This window comes from Cheilinus undulatus, linkage group 23 (genome assembly GCF_018320785.1).
Source record: "Cheilinus undulatus linkage group 23, ASM1832078v1, whole genome shotgun sequence".
In the NCBI taxonomy this organism is placed as follows: Eukaryota; Metazoa; Chordata; class Actinopteri; order Labriformes; family Labridae; genus Cheilinus; species Cheilinus undulatus.
Window position 1 is genome coordinate 14,732,024 of NC_054887.1, and position 17,265 is coordinate 14,749,288.

At 40.2% G+C, this 17,265-nt stretch overlaps 1 protein-coding gene across 2 annotated transcripts in view; it reads left to right on the forward strand.

The window, feature by feature from the left end:
• chst11 (carbohydrate (chondroitin 4) sulfotransferase 11) overlaps positions 1-16,898 on the forward strand; it is a 171,917-nt gene extending 155,019 nt beyond the window's left edge. For both annotated transcript variants that reach the window (XM_041780755.1, XM_041780756.1), the window contains exons 3-4: positions 7,472-7,701; positions 9,104-16,898. In XM_041780755.1, coding sequence (XP_041636689.1) covers positions 7,472-7,701; positions 9,104-9,728 — 855 coding nt within the window. In that variant the 3' untranslated portion in view covers positions 9,729-16,898. The remainder of the gene's footprint in view (positions 1-7,471; positions 7,702-9,103) is intronic.
• Positions 16,899-17,265: the final 367 nt, after the last annotated feature.

A 17,265-nucleotide genomic window follows, 5' to 3' on the forward strand; every position in this document is an offset into this window, starting at 1 on the left:
TGTGAGCGGATAAAAAAGGGAAGATTTTCGTCAACAAAAAGCTGCTACTCACTCTGCAGCGTTACGCCTAGGAGGGCTTTGATGTGTCAGCGTTAGCATGGAGAGGGAGGAGTGGAGAGCACAAAGAGAGGAGGAGAGGGAAAGTCAGGCCTGCTTTTGGAGCACACACTCATAATCCATCTCGTCTTGTCAATTTAAAGTTGGCATAAATCGGTTTAAAGGGCTGTTTGATACAACGGGAAGCAGGTTTTATAAAAGATTATATTGCAAGAAAAGGCAGGAAGAAGCAAAGGGAGCAGCAAACAGAAATGAACTCAGGATTTGTGCAGATTCTTTCACAAAAAGGAGAAATTCATAAAGTTTGATTTTACAAATGCTCAATACAAGAACCTTAGTCATTCTTTCTTGCAGCACTGAGATTGACAACCTGGGCGTCCCGTCTGCAATGATAGATGTTTAGTAATATAAAAATGCACTGAACTTTAGTTGAAGTGGATATCACCACTTTTTATGTATGTATTTATATGGTATATTAAATAAATCAGCAAAAAGCCATTATTTTGGAAGAGTTTTGTTCATTTTAACCCGTAAGAGCCCACACCCATTTCTCCTCGTTGGAAAACTATGGAGGCATAACCATGAACGGAGGGTAAAGGGGAGAGCTTTCCGAGGCCCAGCCAAATGAGGAGTCCATGAGGGGGTCAGCAAAATTATGGTCTATTGTAAAGTAAATCAGTGATTGCCATATTTTATCAAAGCAATAAAAAATGGCCTAAATGATAACAAAAGTGGTGAAAAGCAGTTAAAGAGTGGCAAAATGGGTTATAGCTGGCAAAAAGGGGCTGAAAGTATCAAGAAATGGGGCAGAAATAGCCAGATAAAGAAGTGACTAGGGGTTAAAGAGTGGTACGAAGGGGCAAAAAGAGACAAAAAGTAACAAAAAATGGTTAACATTTGGAAAAAATTGCAAAAACCACTAGATAAATTAGTGAAAAGGGTTTTAAACATATCAAAAATGGGCAACGAGTGGCAAAAATGTTGCAAAAATGGCCAGATAAATTAGTGATAAAGGGTTAAAAAGTGGCAAAAGTACTTAAAATGTGGCAAAAGGGTTATACTTAGCAAATATAGCAAAAAGGATCAAGAAATGTGTAACAAGTGGCAGAATTGGGGTGAAAAAGGCCAGATAAAGTCGGGAAAAGGGGTTAAAAAGTATCAAGAATGGGTTAAGAGTGGCAAAAATGTTGCAAAACCAGCCAGATAAAAAAGTGAAAATGGGATAAAGAGTAGCAAAAAAAGGTAAAAGGGACAAAACATAGCTAAAATAGATTAACACTGGGGAAAGATTTTGCAAAAATGGCTGGATTAAGTAGCTGTTAGGGGTTACAGATGTGTTGAAAGCTTTTAAAAAGTGGCTTAATGGGCTTCAGTTAGCAAAGAGGCCCAAAAAGTATCAAGAAATGTGTTAAAAGTGGCAAAATAAAGGACAGATAAAGTATGAAGAATGGGTCAAGAGTAGCAAAACATTGCAAAAGGCTAGAGTAGCAAAAAAAAACAACTTAAAGGGACAAAACATATCAAAGTGGATTAACATTGGGGAAAATGTTGCAAAAAGGCCGGTTAAAGTAGTTATAAGGGGTTAAAGATGTGGTGGAAGTGATTATAAAGAGGCCAAATGGGTTTAAGTTAGCAAAGTATCAAGAAATGTGTTAAAAGTGGCAAAAAATGCCAGATAAAGTAGCAATGAAGGGTTAAAAAGTATCAAGAATGAGTTAAGAGTGGCAAACCGTTGCAAAGATGGTCAGATTAAGCAGCAAAAAGGGATTAAAGATTGGTGAAAATTGGTTAAGAGTAGCAAGAAACAGCTTAAAGGGACAAAACATACCAAAATGGATTAACATTGGGAAAAATGTTGCAAAAATGGTCAGAAGAAGTGGCTAAAAAGGATTAAATATCTGGTGAAAAGCAATTGATTTAAAAAATGCAACATTGTGTCAAAAGGCCAGTTAAAGTAGTATAAAGGGGTTAGAAAGTATCTAGAATGGGTTAAGAGTGGTAAAAAGAAAAAAAGCTGCAAAAATGGCCAGATAAAATGGTGAAAAGGAGTTAGAGTGTTCAAAAAAACACTAAAAATGGCAGAAGACATGGGAAAAAAGCATTAACACTGGGGGAAAATGTTGCAAAAACAAGAGGGTAACGATGCATTAAGGGGTTAAAAAGTATTAAAAAGTTTAAATAACCTTTTCTCTAAACTGGTTGGAGTGTTCTTTTGTGTTCATGGTGTAATGGTATCCAGGAACACTGATTAGCCAGTGACTGGTTAATCAGCATTTATTTTCCATTTGAATAACAACAGAAAAGCTCAGTTTGTGACCTGAATCCTCACATGACAATCCTAAATAAACGGGACATTGCTCAGTAATTTCTGATTTAAAGGTCATGTGACCACTTCTTTACGTTTTCTAAATGCCAGCATCTGATAAAAAACAGTATGAAGACATGGTTTTTCTTCTTTGTTTCAGCAGCAAACTATGCACATGATGAACCTCCTCCTTGGTTAAAGATCAGCTTCAAAGAAAAGTACACACAAGCCTCTTTAGTCAAGCCGTCTCTGCGTTTAGCTCTCGGTGGTGGTCCCTGAGTTATTTCAGTCGTCGGGTCTCCCTCCCTCTCAGCGCTGAAAGGACACACTTGTTGTGAGCGGTGACGATGCAGGCCACAGGACAATCAATTAAGATTCCTCCAGGAAAGCGGGGCGCTGCCCTGGAGGGGAATTCAGAGCCGGAGGGAAAATAATCAAAAGGCTCATGAAAACATTCCTGCCCTTAAGATGCAAAGCTTTTCCCCTCGCCTCAGACTGTTTTAATTCCTCCTCCTCTCCCTCCCGCTGTGGCTCACTTCATCACCATCGTCGTGGTGTATATGAAATATAGCTCCAGTGAATGATAGCTGTCTGGATCTCTGCAGATTGAACCCTCAGTATCCTCAAAATATCATTATTTTTCCTTCATAACCGTGGTTTAATCTCCCACGTAGTCTGTGGAGCAGCTCAGATAGGGGAAAAAGATAGAGTCAATAAAGAGATGAGTGTGATAATAAAGGCTGAGATTAATAACTGCTGTTCATTATCCATCTGCCTCTCTCTCCACGTCTATCTCTCTTCATCTTTCTGTCTGCTTTGAATCACTTTCATTCATTTTTAAGGGTTTCTCTTAACTGTTGGGTGTAACTTTGACTGCCAGGAAAACAGCAGAGAAACACATATGGAACAAGGTTTACAACTACAAAAGAACATATTTTTATAACATTATTCTGTAACACATTTCTGAGCTGTTAGATCTATCACCTGGCAATCAGCAAAGGTGTCGATTGTGGGAGTAAAGTGGCTTGATAACCTTGACCTTAGAGTTCATCCTTGGGTCAGGCTGAGCAACTGTGCAAAGTTTCAAGAAAACCCATCAAAGTTTTTTTTGTGATGTTGCATTTGCAAGAATGGCCTGCATGGACGAACAAACAACACTATCAGCATAGAGGCATAAAACATTTCCATGCATGATGAAATCTCTGAGGATTTTATCCTTCCAAAACCTGGAAATACAAGCTGGTTCGATCAGCAAGGCAGACGGACTACCAAACTGGCGTGTGATGATGCCCGTGGTGAAAAATTAACAATAGACCGTAGTGTTTTGGTTGTTGGAGGCTACAGCATTAATGAAAGCCAGTTCTTTTACAAGCTGAGCTTTTGTACAAAGATAAATTCCCTCCATCACTTTTCTTTGAATGTTATTTTCATTTGCTGCTGTGGGTCTGTCAACTGCTGAATTTTCTTTCACTTTCTAAGACTTGATAATGTGACATGCCAGATAAGCTGTTTTTATGAATCCATTGCATAGAATACATTCCAGTGTTTTTCACAACTACAGTGCCTATAAAAAGTATCCATCCACTTGGATGTTTTACACTTTTACTAATTTTATTAATCAGTCATGGTCAATATAATTTGGCTTTTCTGACAAGTAAAACCCTTTAATGTCAAAGTGAAAACAATGTAAATACAATTTGATTAGATTCACTTTAAACCATTTCTGTGTAGCTTTCACTGTATGCTTTGGGTCATTGTCTTGCTGGAAAATAAATCTCCCAAACCGTAGTTCTTTTGCAGACAGAAAAGACTGTCCTCAAGGGTTGTCCCATATTTTACCACATTTATTCTAGGTAGAAGGTAACTTTACCGTTCCAAGCCTTCCAGGGCCGGCTGCTAAGAAGCATCCCCACATTATAATGCTGCCACCGCCGTGCTTCACAGTGGGGATGGTGTGTTTGTGGGGATGTGTTTGGTATCTACCAAACAAAGCATCTTACCTGATGACATAAAAGCATCATTTTGGTCTCATCAGTCCAAAGAACCTTCTTCCACTTGACCATGGAGTCTCACACATGCCTTATGATAAACTTTATTTTGCATCCATTCCTTTACTTATGCTTTTCAATAACCTTTTCTTTGAGTTGCTTGAAGTGCTCTTTTGTCTTTATGGTGTAATGGTAGCCAGGAATACCGATTAGCCAGTGATTGGACCTTCCAGACACAAGTGTCTTTATACACATTTTTGTTTAATTGACATTCCTTTGTAGAAATCTGTTTCTCCTTTCACCTTGAAGAGGTATTATTTTTTTCAAGAAATTCCTTTGTCAAAATAGCCAAATTATATTGACCATGATTTATTTATTAAATCAGTAAAAAGGGTCAAACATCCAAGGGGGTGAATATTTTTTATAGGCACCGTGTCTTGGAAACCTCCCATCACATACAAAATGTTTGGAAAGGGCAGGACTTTTCAAAAACTTCTTGGGAGTTGATTGGACATCACATTCACATCACATTCATTACGGGCCAATCAGCGTGACAAAACAAAATGAGGGAGTGGTGGATAAAACTCATGCTGAGGCCTGTCAGCAGAAGTGCAAAAAAACACCTTCTCTGAAATGCTTTCAGCAAAAACTTTTTCAACATGGGCCACATTCAGAAAAACAAGGATGACGGGGTCATATATCTTGTTGATATAACTCATCTATAGTGTATAAGAGTTAGTAAAACCAATCCAATACGAGTTGAGATATGTTCACTTAATTTGATTTAAAAAAAATACAGCCTAAATCCCAGCTTTCATTTGTGGCTGACAAGGCATTTTGTCACAGTCATTATTAAGGCAGTCAGATTACTGAAAGATGATTAACACAATATGCTTTATACAGTCATGGACGAAAGTATTGGCACCCCTGGAATTTTTTCATTTCTCCCAGAAATTGTTGCAATTACAAATGTTTTTGGTATACATGTGTTTATTGCCTTTATGTGCAATGGAACAACACAAAAATCTGAAGAAAAAAGACAAAATTGACATAATTTTACACAAATCTCAAAAAATGGGCTGGACAAAATTATTGGCACCTTCAATTTAATATTTGGTTGCACACCCTTGGGAAAAAATAACTGAAAGCAATGGCTTCCTATAACCATCAACAAGCTTCTTACACCTCTCAAATGGAATTTTGGACCACTCTTCTTTTGCATACTGCTCCAGGTGAAGGGTGCTTCTTGCAACAACAGTTTTGAGATCTCTTCATAGGTATTCAATGGGATTTAGATCCAGACTCATTGCTGGCCACTTCAGAACTCTCCAGTGCTTTGTCTGCAACCATTTCTTGGTGCTTTTTGAGGTACGTTTGGGGTCATTGTCCTGCTGGAACACCCACGACCTCTGATGTAGATCCAGCTTTCTGACACTAGGCCCTACACTGCTGCCCAAAATTTTTTGATAGTCTCCAGATTTCATGATTCCTTGCACACAGTCAAGGCACCCAGTGCCAGAGGCAACAAAATAACCCCAAAACATCCTTGAAGCTCCACCATGTTTGACTGTAGGTACTGTGTTCTTTTCTTTGTAGGCCTCATTCCGTTTTCTGTAAACAGTAGTAAGACCTGCTTTTCCAAAAAGCTCTACCTTAGTCTCATCTGTCCACAAAATGTTCTCCCAGAAGGATTGAGGCTTACTTGGGTACATTTTTGCAAACTCCAGTCTGGCTTTTTCATGTGTCTTTGTCAGCAGTGGGGTTCTCCTCGGTTTCCTGCCATAGCGCTTCATCTCATTCAAATTCCAATGTATGGTCTGAGCTGACACTTTTGCACCCTGGGTCTGCAGGACAGCCTGAATTTGTGTGGAAGTTGACTGAGGATGTTTATCCACCATTTCAACTATCCTGCATTGCATTCATTTGTCAATTTTTCTCTACCGTCCACATCCAGGGAGATTGGCCACAGTTCCATGGGTTATAAACTTCTTGACTACATTACACACAGTAGACAAAGAAATTTCAAGATCTCTGGAGTTGGTCTTGAAACCTTGAGATTGTTCATATTTTTCCACAATTTTGCTTCTTAAGTACTCAGAAAATTCCCGGCTCTTCTTTCTCGTCTCCATGCTTGGTGTGACACACACAGGCACACAACACAAAGGTTGAGTCAACTTTTATACATTCTAACTGGCTTCAGGTGTGATTTCTAGATTGCCAGCACCTGTTACTGCCACAGGTGAGTTTAAATGAGCATCACATGCTGGAAATAAAATTATTTACCCACACTTTTAAAAGGGTGCCAATAATTTTGTTTGGCCCATTTTTTGAGTTTTGTGTAAAATTATGTCAATTTTGTCTTTTTTCTTCAGATTTTTTGTGTTGTTCCAATGCACATAAAGGAAATAAACATGTGTATAACAAAAACATTTTTAATTGCAACAATTTCTGGGAGAAATGGTGTATTTTCTGGAAAAAATCCAGGGGTGCCAATACTTTTGTCCATGACTGTAGTTAGACCTTACTAATGTTCTGAGATTCATTCCTGGTCCCTCAGGTCAAGATGTCAAAGTATCAGTTATCCCTAAATTGCTCCAAAGTGGCACAGCTGGTAGTGAATGAACTGGATTAGTTAATACTGTACCGTCGCCGTGCTTTGTTCTTCTTCTATCAGTGTTTGATTGTTGTGAGAATTGGTGAATGTAAAGTGTTGTGCTTTGAGTGGTCAGAGATAGAAAAGTGTTATACCAGTACAGGTACCATTTTGCTTTACTGTATGTTTATGCTTGCTGCCAAGTGCTCACTCATGGTGAAACTTGTTTGGTTTCTCTAAATAATATCCTCCAAAGCACTATTAGGAACTGCTCTGTGATTCAACACAGTAAAACTGCTGCTTTCATTTCATCCATTAGATCTATTAGATGTGCCGAAAGCATGAAATTACAAATCTTTAATTCATTCTTCTGAGAGGGATAAGCAGCATGGTCTGTCCAAAGTGATTATAAAGTTCATAGTTTAAAATCAGAGCTGCTTAAAAATCTCCAGACCATCATATTCTGATTGATTGCTTGATAAAATCGTCTTCTCACTGTCTCCCCCTTTTTTTTCTTTCCATGATCAGCCGGAGTTGTCCGGAGCAGCCGTCCTCCACCAGGCCAGGAGGGATCAAGTTGTGGACGCCTGCCGGGTTTACAGCGCATCCAGCCGTAAGCGCAGAGTCCTGACACCTGGAGACCTCAAGCACCTCGTGGTGGATGAAGACCATGAACTCATCTACTGCTATGTCCCCAAGGTGGCGTGTACCAACTGGAAACGAGTCATGATGGTGTTAACAGGACGGGGGAAATACAGGTGCGTCTAGTGCCCTAGAAAGACCTGAGGGTCAGTCATTGACCTCAGGAAAATACAAAATACATGTACTCCACCTTTTAGGGTGCTTTCACACCAATAGCTCATTTGCTGTTTACTCACTCAGATGATGAATCAATCCATTGTTGCATTTCTCCTTTAGGTTGTTTTGTGTTTACACTGTAAAATAAACCACACCTGTACAAAGTGCTGTCTGTACAGCATCATACCAAAATGATCAGATGTTCTGCTGATGCTAAATTGAAAGACAATGGTGAGCTACTTTCGGTTAGGGTTGGGGTAAGGGTTCAGGTAAAGGTTAGGATACCAAAGGTTAGAATTTAAAAACCTGACCTGGAAAACCAAAATATAAAACGTTTAATAAAGCTGAGTAAACAGGCTGCTAACAGGACAAAAGCTAGTCCCCCATGAAACATTCTAACATAACTTCTGTTGCTCCATTAGCTGTATAAGCTACATAGATTACATATCTACGTAGCTAAAGCTAACCATGCTCATGGATATACTAATGATGCTACAAAGCTAGCATTCGCTACATCAGCTTTGTAGCTTGGTTAACTACGTAACTTAAGTAGCTACGTTATATATGTAACGTACAAAGCAATGTTATTCATGTAACTGTTGTAGCTATGTTATCCACGCAACATGCGTAGCCAGGTTATCTACATAACTTACAAAGGTACTTTATCTACCATACTTAAGCTATGTTATCTACGTAACTGATGTAGCTACATTACCTTTAACTATGTTTGCTAATTCCCACAATGCTAGAGCTGACTCAGCTACAGTGGTTTACATAGTAATGTTAACTATGTAGCTAGTGTAGCTATGTTAGCTGCATAAGCTACATAGATTATGCAGCTGGTAGTCGAGTGGTTAAGGTGCACACCATGTACGCGGGCAGCCCGGGTTCCAATCTGGCCCGAGGCCCTTTGTCGCATGTCTCTCCCCCACTCTCATCTCCACTTCTGAGTCTATCCACTCTCCTCCTCTATCTAATAAAGGCGAAAAGGCCCAAAAACAAATCTTTAAAATAAAATAAAATGAGACAGATTTCCCATCGCAATAGGTCTGACATACCTTGTCAAACTGAAGTGAATCAAGCCAGACTGGTCAGTTGAAATGCACCGTACATCTCAGCTCTCAGTCTGCTCTAGGATTTGAATGGAGGCGAGCCAAGGCCACCTTGTCCTGTTTTGTTTAATATCAGAGTGAAATCATTGTGTTCATATATGTCCAAATCAGCCCAGCCAAGATACTTCTGTTGATCTTGATCTTCTCCTGATAGTGTGTAAAACTCTCAAATTATAATTATACAAAAAGCTAAATGTAAAATGCTTGAAATGATGTTGTTCCTCAAGGTTCTCTTGTCTCTCTTCCACAGTGACCCAATGGAAATCCCGTCAAATGAAGCCCATGTTCCCTCCAACCTGAAGACGCTGAACCAGTACAGCATCGCAGAGATCAACCACCGCCTCAAGAACTACCTCAAGTTCCTCTTTGTCCGTGAGCCCTTTGAGAGGCTGGTCTCTGCATACCGTAACAAGTTCACCCTCAAGTATAACTCATCCTTCCACAAACGCTTCGGCACCAGAATCATCCGGCGCTACCGCAAGAATGCCACGCAGGACGCCCTGCTCAACGGTGCTGACGTCAAATTCAAAGAATTCACTGAGTATCTGGTCGACCCGGCCACGCAGCGAGACGGCCCACTCAACGAGCATTGGCAGACTGTGTACCAGCTTTGTCACCCATGTCACATCCACTACGACCTCGTGGGAAAGTACGAGACGCTGGAAGAGGATGCAAACTACGTGTTGCGGCTTGTGGGTGTTGGCGACTCCTTGCGCTTCCCCAGTTACGCCAAATCCACTCGCACCACAGACGCCATGACGGCCCAGTTCTTCAGCAATATCAGCAGTCAGCAGCAGATCCAGCTCTACCAGCTTTACAAGTTGGACTTCCTCATGTTCAACTACTCCACGCCCAGCTACCTGAGGCTGGACTAAAGGAGGATGGAGCTGAGGCTCTGGCGATGGCTGCCTTGATTAAGAAGGCAAGAAAACGAGTGAAGGGCGGATTATTTTTGATTATTTAAAAACTGTTCTTGGAGGCATGGGGTCTGAATTAGACTCGAATAGGTGCTAGAAAGGTAATGTGATTGTCTGGGCTTAACGAGGAGAATGTCAAATGGGTGATACGGGGGCACTGTTTGGATTAGAATGCGGGCATGCAAGGACTTATGGGTGAAGCAGGTCTTCAAGGTGTTTAAAACTCAGAGGACTGACTTGAAGAGGGATTTTCCTAACGACGCCCCCTACATGTTTAAACAAAACTGCTGACAAATTAGGCTGCTTCTGATTCTACAAAGCAAAAAGCGGCCTCGCACGCGCCCTGACCCCAACGCATCGTGGGAGCTAAGCTTATCTCCCCACCCCATGATCAATAGAGAAACTCCGTCAAATTGTAAAACATGAGTCATGTCCTCTGCAGCGCCAACGGCACTGCATGTTAACGCCCATCACCCTTGCCCTCATTAGATTCATGTATTTCAGAGGGAAGCTGGCTCATCACCGCCTCAAGGACGCCCTGTAATGAATGGCTACTGACTTCACTCTAAAGACCTCTACCAATGTAGCAGTGGCAACATGGCACACAGCTGACAGTTTTCAAGTTGTCACTGGTCTCTATCTTCATGGATTTTGAAAACAGGACCCCTGGTGTTACAACCTGCGGACCCTGGGACTTCTGCAGTCTGGAATAAATCTTTGCCTGAGCATCCTAGGAAGGTAGAGGATGCTAGGGACAAGTCTGCACAGAGAGAGAAGAGACAAAGAACTTGTATTGGTTGTGAAAGGGTTAAAGGCACTGGATCTCATAACCCCGCCCTGCTGCGTCCCAAAATGCTGGACGCTCCCAGGGCCACACCAGAAACTAAGACCCTTCTCTGACAACCAAACATGTCTTTCAGTAAATTAAGAATATCCTTTTTTGTCTTTATGCTTATTTTTATTGTCTTATGAAGCATTGCTGCGAGCAGCAATAACTAAAGATTATTTAATTTGCATTGTTGATTAAAGAGAGAAAGATTTACGTTCTTGTTTCTGGGCTGATGAACATTTTAGGAAGTTTTTTAAAGCTGAAGTGTTGTGAAAGGTCATACCCTGCCTCCGGTACATTATTTTCATTGTAAAGGGTGTGAGTATGGTACGTTTCACATGTCCTTCTGTGTCCGAGTTATTTTCAAACATGTGGTGCCAAAACGTCTGTGAGAGCGTCAGAGATCCACAGTGGGTCTTTAGAGAGCCTGAGAACTAGCTCTCAGTGAGCATATCACCAATCTGCAGCCCACATCACAGAATCAGATACTGTATCTCGCACTGTAATGTGATTAATGCGAGCGATGCTAAGCAATGTCAAGGTTAATAGCTGCACTCTCCATCACGCTGTCAATTGGATTACAGGCTGTTGTGTAAGCATTACAGAGGAGGGAGAGACAGAGAGAGTCTGTGTGCTTTTTAATGGCTCTTTTATAGTCCAGTTCTTCAAAGTGGGGGAGATTTTTTTGGGGAATGCAGTAACTTTTGTTGCACTTGACTTACCTAGGGGGCTTTCACATCTATAGTATAGTTCTATACCCACACAGAGCTGTACTGGCATCGTTTTGTCACAGGTTCCACTGCATAGGTAAACTTTGATGTGCATACTTTTCCCTGAGGCGCTAGTCGGTCTGTTAACTTACCAACAAAATGAGTCATGGGTCAATCTGGAGCAGTAGGGAGGTGACATTTGAGCAGGTGAAGATATTTGGCATGATTCCTGAAAGATCCAGCAGCAGTGCCCCTCCTAGATCTGTTTTTTTTGTGTGTGTAAATGAATGTAAGGGATGTTTCAAAATGTTCACTGGCTATTTAAGCATAGGCAATCACAATCATCACCTGAAAGTGCTTTTAGAGTTTTTTCCACATGGCAAGGCCAGAATGCAATTCTTACATTTGACCTTCCATACATTCAAAAGAAAGCGCTCATACCATTTTCAAAACAGGGGACGAAAATTGTTGGGTTTAAGTTAAGTGTCACGATTTAATATGTGACCATGTTAACTGATGCAATATCTAATGCTAGCATGCAGTTAGGACTCTGTGTCAGTTTCTGTCTTATGATGACAGCGAAACAAAGAGGTATTCGTGAGTACTCTGGCTGGTTGCAGATATGGATAATCAGCACAATGCCAACCCCATTACTCATCCAGGCTGACATCAGTCGACCCCTACTTGAAAATATATACATCAAAATGCAAAACTGACACATGCATGGCTGCAGGCAACAGTTTACCCACATACTTGGGAGACTGAGATGGCCACCCTGCCCTTTTGACAGTATTCATCAACAATACATCGTATAAAGACACTAAAAAAACATTACCCACCTTTGGAGATTGTTTTAAATCAATATTCTGTGACTTGGGTCAAGTTCAGACAGGCCACTCTGGTTGCAACCTTGGCCTCAGCTTAAACCAGCACCTTGCCTAACCCTAACCTGAGGCTGGCTTGAAGGGGAGGAGGGGTGGTGGTAGTTGGTGTGTACTTGGGTCAGATCCAGTCAGGCCATTCTGAATGCAACCCAGGCCTCGGCTGGTAAACTTAGGCCATGAAAATGACCAAGTTCTTGCATGGGGAGAGCGGGGAACTGTCACTGAAGGTTGCCCTTGTTTTTTCCTCATCCATATTCAAAAATAATCTCATTCACACATCAAACATCTTTGTCCACATGAAAATGCAAAAACACACACTGTAAAAAAGCAGACAACACATACGATACCTACTGGACCAAATTAAAACATAGATATTGATACTTCATTTTGATACCCCACCACCCAAATTAAAGGCATGAAATTTGCATGGTTTATGTGTTAGGTTACACCAGTCTCCTTTTCTTATCCCATGTTCAATTGGCATCTTATAAAAATATTTTTGCAGATCATTTACAAATCCCAGACAGCTTTTATTCTCCCATGGACTCTCAACACACTTTTTCCTCTCAAACGAATCAATTCAGGCACCATTTAGGCACCAGCTGTATAAAAAGTATGAACTTAGCACCGGTATCACAAAAACAAAACAAATGATACCCAACTCTTGGAAGTTTTTAGAAAGGTGTGTTCAGTGACCTAAAACCTGGTTTTTATGTGTACAGAAGGTCAAAATACAGATAAAAACCTTTGTTTTAGAACAGTGGTTCTTGACTGGTCTGGTCCACCAGCTCTCCTTATCAGTAATCATGAACCAAGTTAAGGAAAAAAAAATTAAGTGTTTAAATTATTTTAATAGAAAATGATGCTGCTTGGACTGTAAACAGAACAGAATACAGTTGAACACATGCATACATTTCATACTGACTTTTACTCAGATATTTTGTACATTTTGGCAGTTTCTTGAAGAATACTACACTATCTTGGGAAAACCAGCAGTGTGACCCCAATAAAATGATTAAATAAGTATTGATAAAATTACTCCAATGTATTTTCTATTGAGAGAGAACCAAGTAAAATAAAAAGTTTGGGTGTGTGTCCACTTAGTCCGTCCGTAAATCCTGGACTTTATACACCTTTTTCCTCCAGGAAGTTATTCGTGACCCACTGGAAAGAGCTCCGTGACCCACTTTTGGGTCCGACCCACCACTTGAGAACCACTGTTTCAGAAAATTCCCGCCTTCATGTGGACAAGGCTTTAGTGCACTAAGTCCGTTATTTTCAGATGCATTTTTCAGGTCCGTAATCCTTTAAAAAAACCTCACACGCTCAGACCTTAACACACTGAGTCTGAAGTGTTTATTTTTGTATTCACTGTGAAAATTTGTCAAACGTGGCGAATGACTTTAAAGAGGAGAAGGCGGTGAAGATGTCTCTGACTTTCTTGGAGAGATGTAGCACAACTTCTCAATTCAGTCTGTGTTACGTGGCTGTGAGCACATATTGCGGCCTTTATCTCTTATAATTAATGGTTGATATCCACATAAAACACTGGTAAATCACAGTGTTTAAAGTGAGGTTTCAGCATGAGTGAGCAGGGAGCTGCAGCCAATGCGACCAATCACCTATCATCTATTTGAATGGCTTGGGAAGATGCAAAAGACTGCACGAATTGAACCTGTTCCAGAGGTTTCAGCAGCAGTATTCAAACATGATTAGCACAACACAGAATCGTTTTTCATTTTTAACGTGCAGCAAAACCTGAGTGCAGGATGGCATTGGCTGCAGGACGCTGCAGAAAAATATTAAAGCAGCAAAATATGAATATGCAAGAAAAATGCACTATTTTAAGTATCTTATGCATGCACAGGTGATGACTTAATGTGACCTCAAATTAAAGAGAAAAAAGAAAAAATGGTCGGTTTTAAATATTCCAGGGTGGCCAACCCAAGTTTTTTCAATAAGTGGGAAGCACTGATATTTTAGACTCCTAAATAGATTAAAGAGATTGAATTATCACAAAGAAAGCCTGTTGTTGTGTAATGCTGCAGCCTAGGAAAGGTTTGATAAGAGGCCTGCAGCTATTTGTGCCTGGGGGATGCCTCACAGTTTATTCCATCCATGCAGGCAGACACAGTTTTCTGAGAAAGACTTACCGTTTTAGAATGAGAGTTTTTTTTTTTTTTCATAAAACGGATAGTGTCTAAAATATGATCCAACAAAAGACCCTTTATTTCCCTGACCATAGTAGTTTAATAAACTCTTTCATAATTTATTCTGCAGTTCAAGGTGTGTTTAAATATAAAGCCATGCTCAGTGGTGGCCAGATGTCTCTTAAAAAGAGCCAGAAAGTTAAATGTCAGCATTTATGAAAGGAGTGATGACCAAATCTCAGCCTAAAAATGGAGGTCCATTTCCTCTAGGACACATTTTGGTGGATATTTTAGCAGCAGACCACTTCTGGTGTCTTTTCAATTATGTACTGTACATGTATCTTTACCGTTCATGCTTGTGTGTGGGTTATAATGAGAGAACAGCCTTATTCCGAAGCCTCAACACACATCTGGCTCTAATAAAGGAGCACAGCTACTGGCCCTGGCCTGTGGCCCCGGTTATCCTCCTCCTGCAGAAACAATGGCTGTATTCTCAGCACAGCCTCCTCCTGGGAGCGTTGACACGCACACAAACTTGCACATTAGCACTCCCGCTGATGTTGATGCCACGCAGCGTCTTACTCAGCAGCCGTAAGCAGAGGTTTGGTCAGGCAGCAGCTCTCCACTTAAACACAACGATTGAGCCTGAACTTAAACCGCTCATTTGAACCCCAGAATGGAAGAAGAACGACACACAAAGGACCTCTTTGCCAGCAAACAAGCCATTACAGAGGCCTCTCTACTCCTCACTATTTTCACCTCTCTGTCCTCGCTCCAAAAGTGTCTCCTTTATAAAAAACAGCAGCAAGCCAGTGTTCATGATCCCTGCTGTCCCTCCAGGAACAAGACAGCCTCTTTAAGTAAACAGAGCTGCTAAAAAATCCCCACAGCGATCCGTCAAGACGACCGAGGCTGACTTTCTGCCTCAGATAAGAACATTTTTAGGCACTTTTGTCCCTGATTTTAATTCCTGGATCTCTAAATAACCATGCCTGTTTACTGCTTAGTATTTATATGAAAGCAGAGCCAACAGATATATTTATGTTGTTTTCAACGACGTCTATTATTAGACTGATTTACATATTTGCTGTTTTGCTGAGACGAAGACAGGCAGGTTTTTAAATGGATCCTTTTTGATCTTAAGAATGACAGGATGCTATGGCTTCTGTTTTTTATTCATATTCTTTTATTTATTTATTTACATATACTTTTAAAGCTGTAGTTAAAAGCAGATGGCATAACAGGTACATATGATCAAAATTCAAATAAGTATTTTGATATTTTGGGAAATGCACTTATTCACTGCACCGATGTGTTCTGTTGGATTAAAGAGGCAACTTCATATACTGAAAATGAAGCTGATGCAGGTGTGGACACGGACCCCAAAACATAAACATAGATCTCAGACGGGTCCTCTCAAGGACTGATCCTGTGAGACACCATCTCTGTCAGAATGGAAGTGCCACAATTTACAGTACAACATATTTACACTTTTTGATTTTTTAAATTGAACTTTATTCATGAAATAACCACATTAAAAACATTACATACTTAGCAATATTTCCTAAATTAAACAGAGAAAAGAGTCAGAGGTCAAACCAGGGGGGTAGATTGTTCAAAAATCTGTTTTAGAAGTAGATATGCAGACAGTGGCTCACCTTGGTTTCGTTAGCTTCAGCTAACATAGCTACATGAGCTACATAGGTAACTTTAAGCTAGTGTAGCTAAATCAGCTTTAGCAACATGAGCTTAAGCAAATAGCTATGAAGCTTATGTAGCTAACCTTAGCTTTGTAGCTCCATTAATACATCCTTGAGCATTGTGAGCTTTAGCTATGTAGCTATGGAGCTATGAGATCTATGCAGCTAATGGACCTATTTAGGCTATTTTTGCTTCCTATTTTAGAAGTAGACATGTGAGCGATGGCTCACTTTTGTTTCATTAGCTCAAGCTTTAGCTAACATAGCTACATTAGCTATGTAGTATTGTTAGTATGTAATCCAGTGTTGCTTAATCAGTTTTAGCAATGTGAGTTTTAGCAAATAGTTACATAGCTTATGTAGCTAATGTTAGCTTTTTAGATATGTTAATATATCTTTGAATATTGTGACCTTTAACTATGTAGCTATGTTATCTACATAGTCAACAGAGCTACATATGCTCTTGCTACCGATTTTAGAAATAGGACAGTGGCTTGCTTTAGCCTTGTTGGCTTTAGATAAACCAAATATAGCTACTCTAGCTACATAGTGTACCTCACTGCATAAGCTAGTGTAGCTAAATTAGCTTTAGCAATTTGAGCTTTAGAAAATGTAGATAAATGTAACATGGCTATGTTTATTATGTAGATAATGTAGCTAATGTTAGCTTCACAGCTTTGTTTGTACATCCCTGAGCTTTTAGCTTTAGCTACCTTAGCTACTTAGCTACATTATCCACTTAGATATATTATCCACGTAGCTTACAGAGCTATGGAAGGAACATATTGTGTGTGTATGATTGTTTTCATGTAGGACAACCTTTTTTAATGTTTTTTCATATAATAAAAATAACGCTTTTTGCATCCATCTGGGCAACACCCCATAGATGTTGTTTGGGAAGGACAGAGCCTTAAAAAAGGAAACTGGGAAGGTGATTGGATGAACTCTCTGTCCGTCTCATTTATTACAGGCCAATCAGAGAGACAAACCGTGATGTGTTAGGTGTGCGCCAATGCTGGAGCGTAATCTACATAACATGAGCTCGACAGGAAGTTGTAATTGTTGATCACTATCAGTGGAGCCAGTCGGTAAATTAAACTCTTGCCAAAGCAGATCAAGAGAAGAGCAAGAAGAGATTTCAGTGTGGTTTTTTCCTCCTCTTTTAATTAAGAAATATTGTCCAGTTCAGCATAAACTGTCACTATACCAGCATCCATACTTA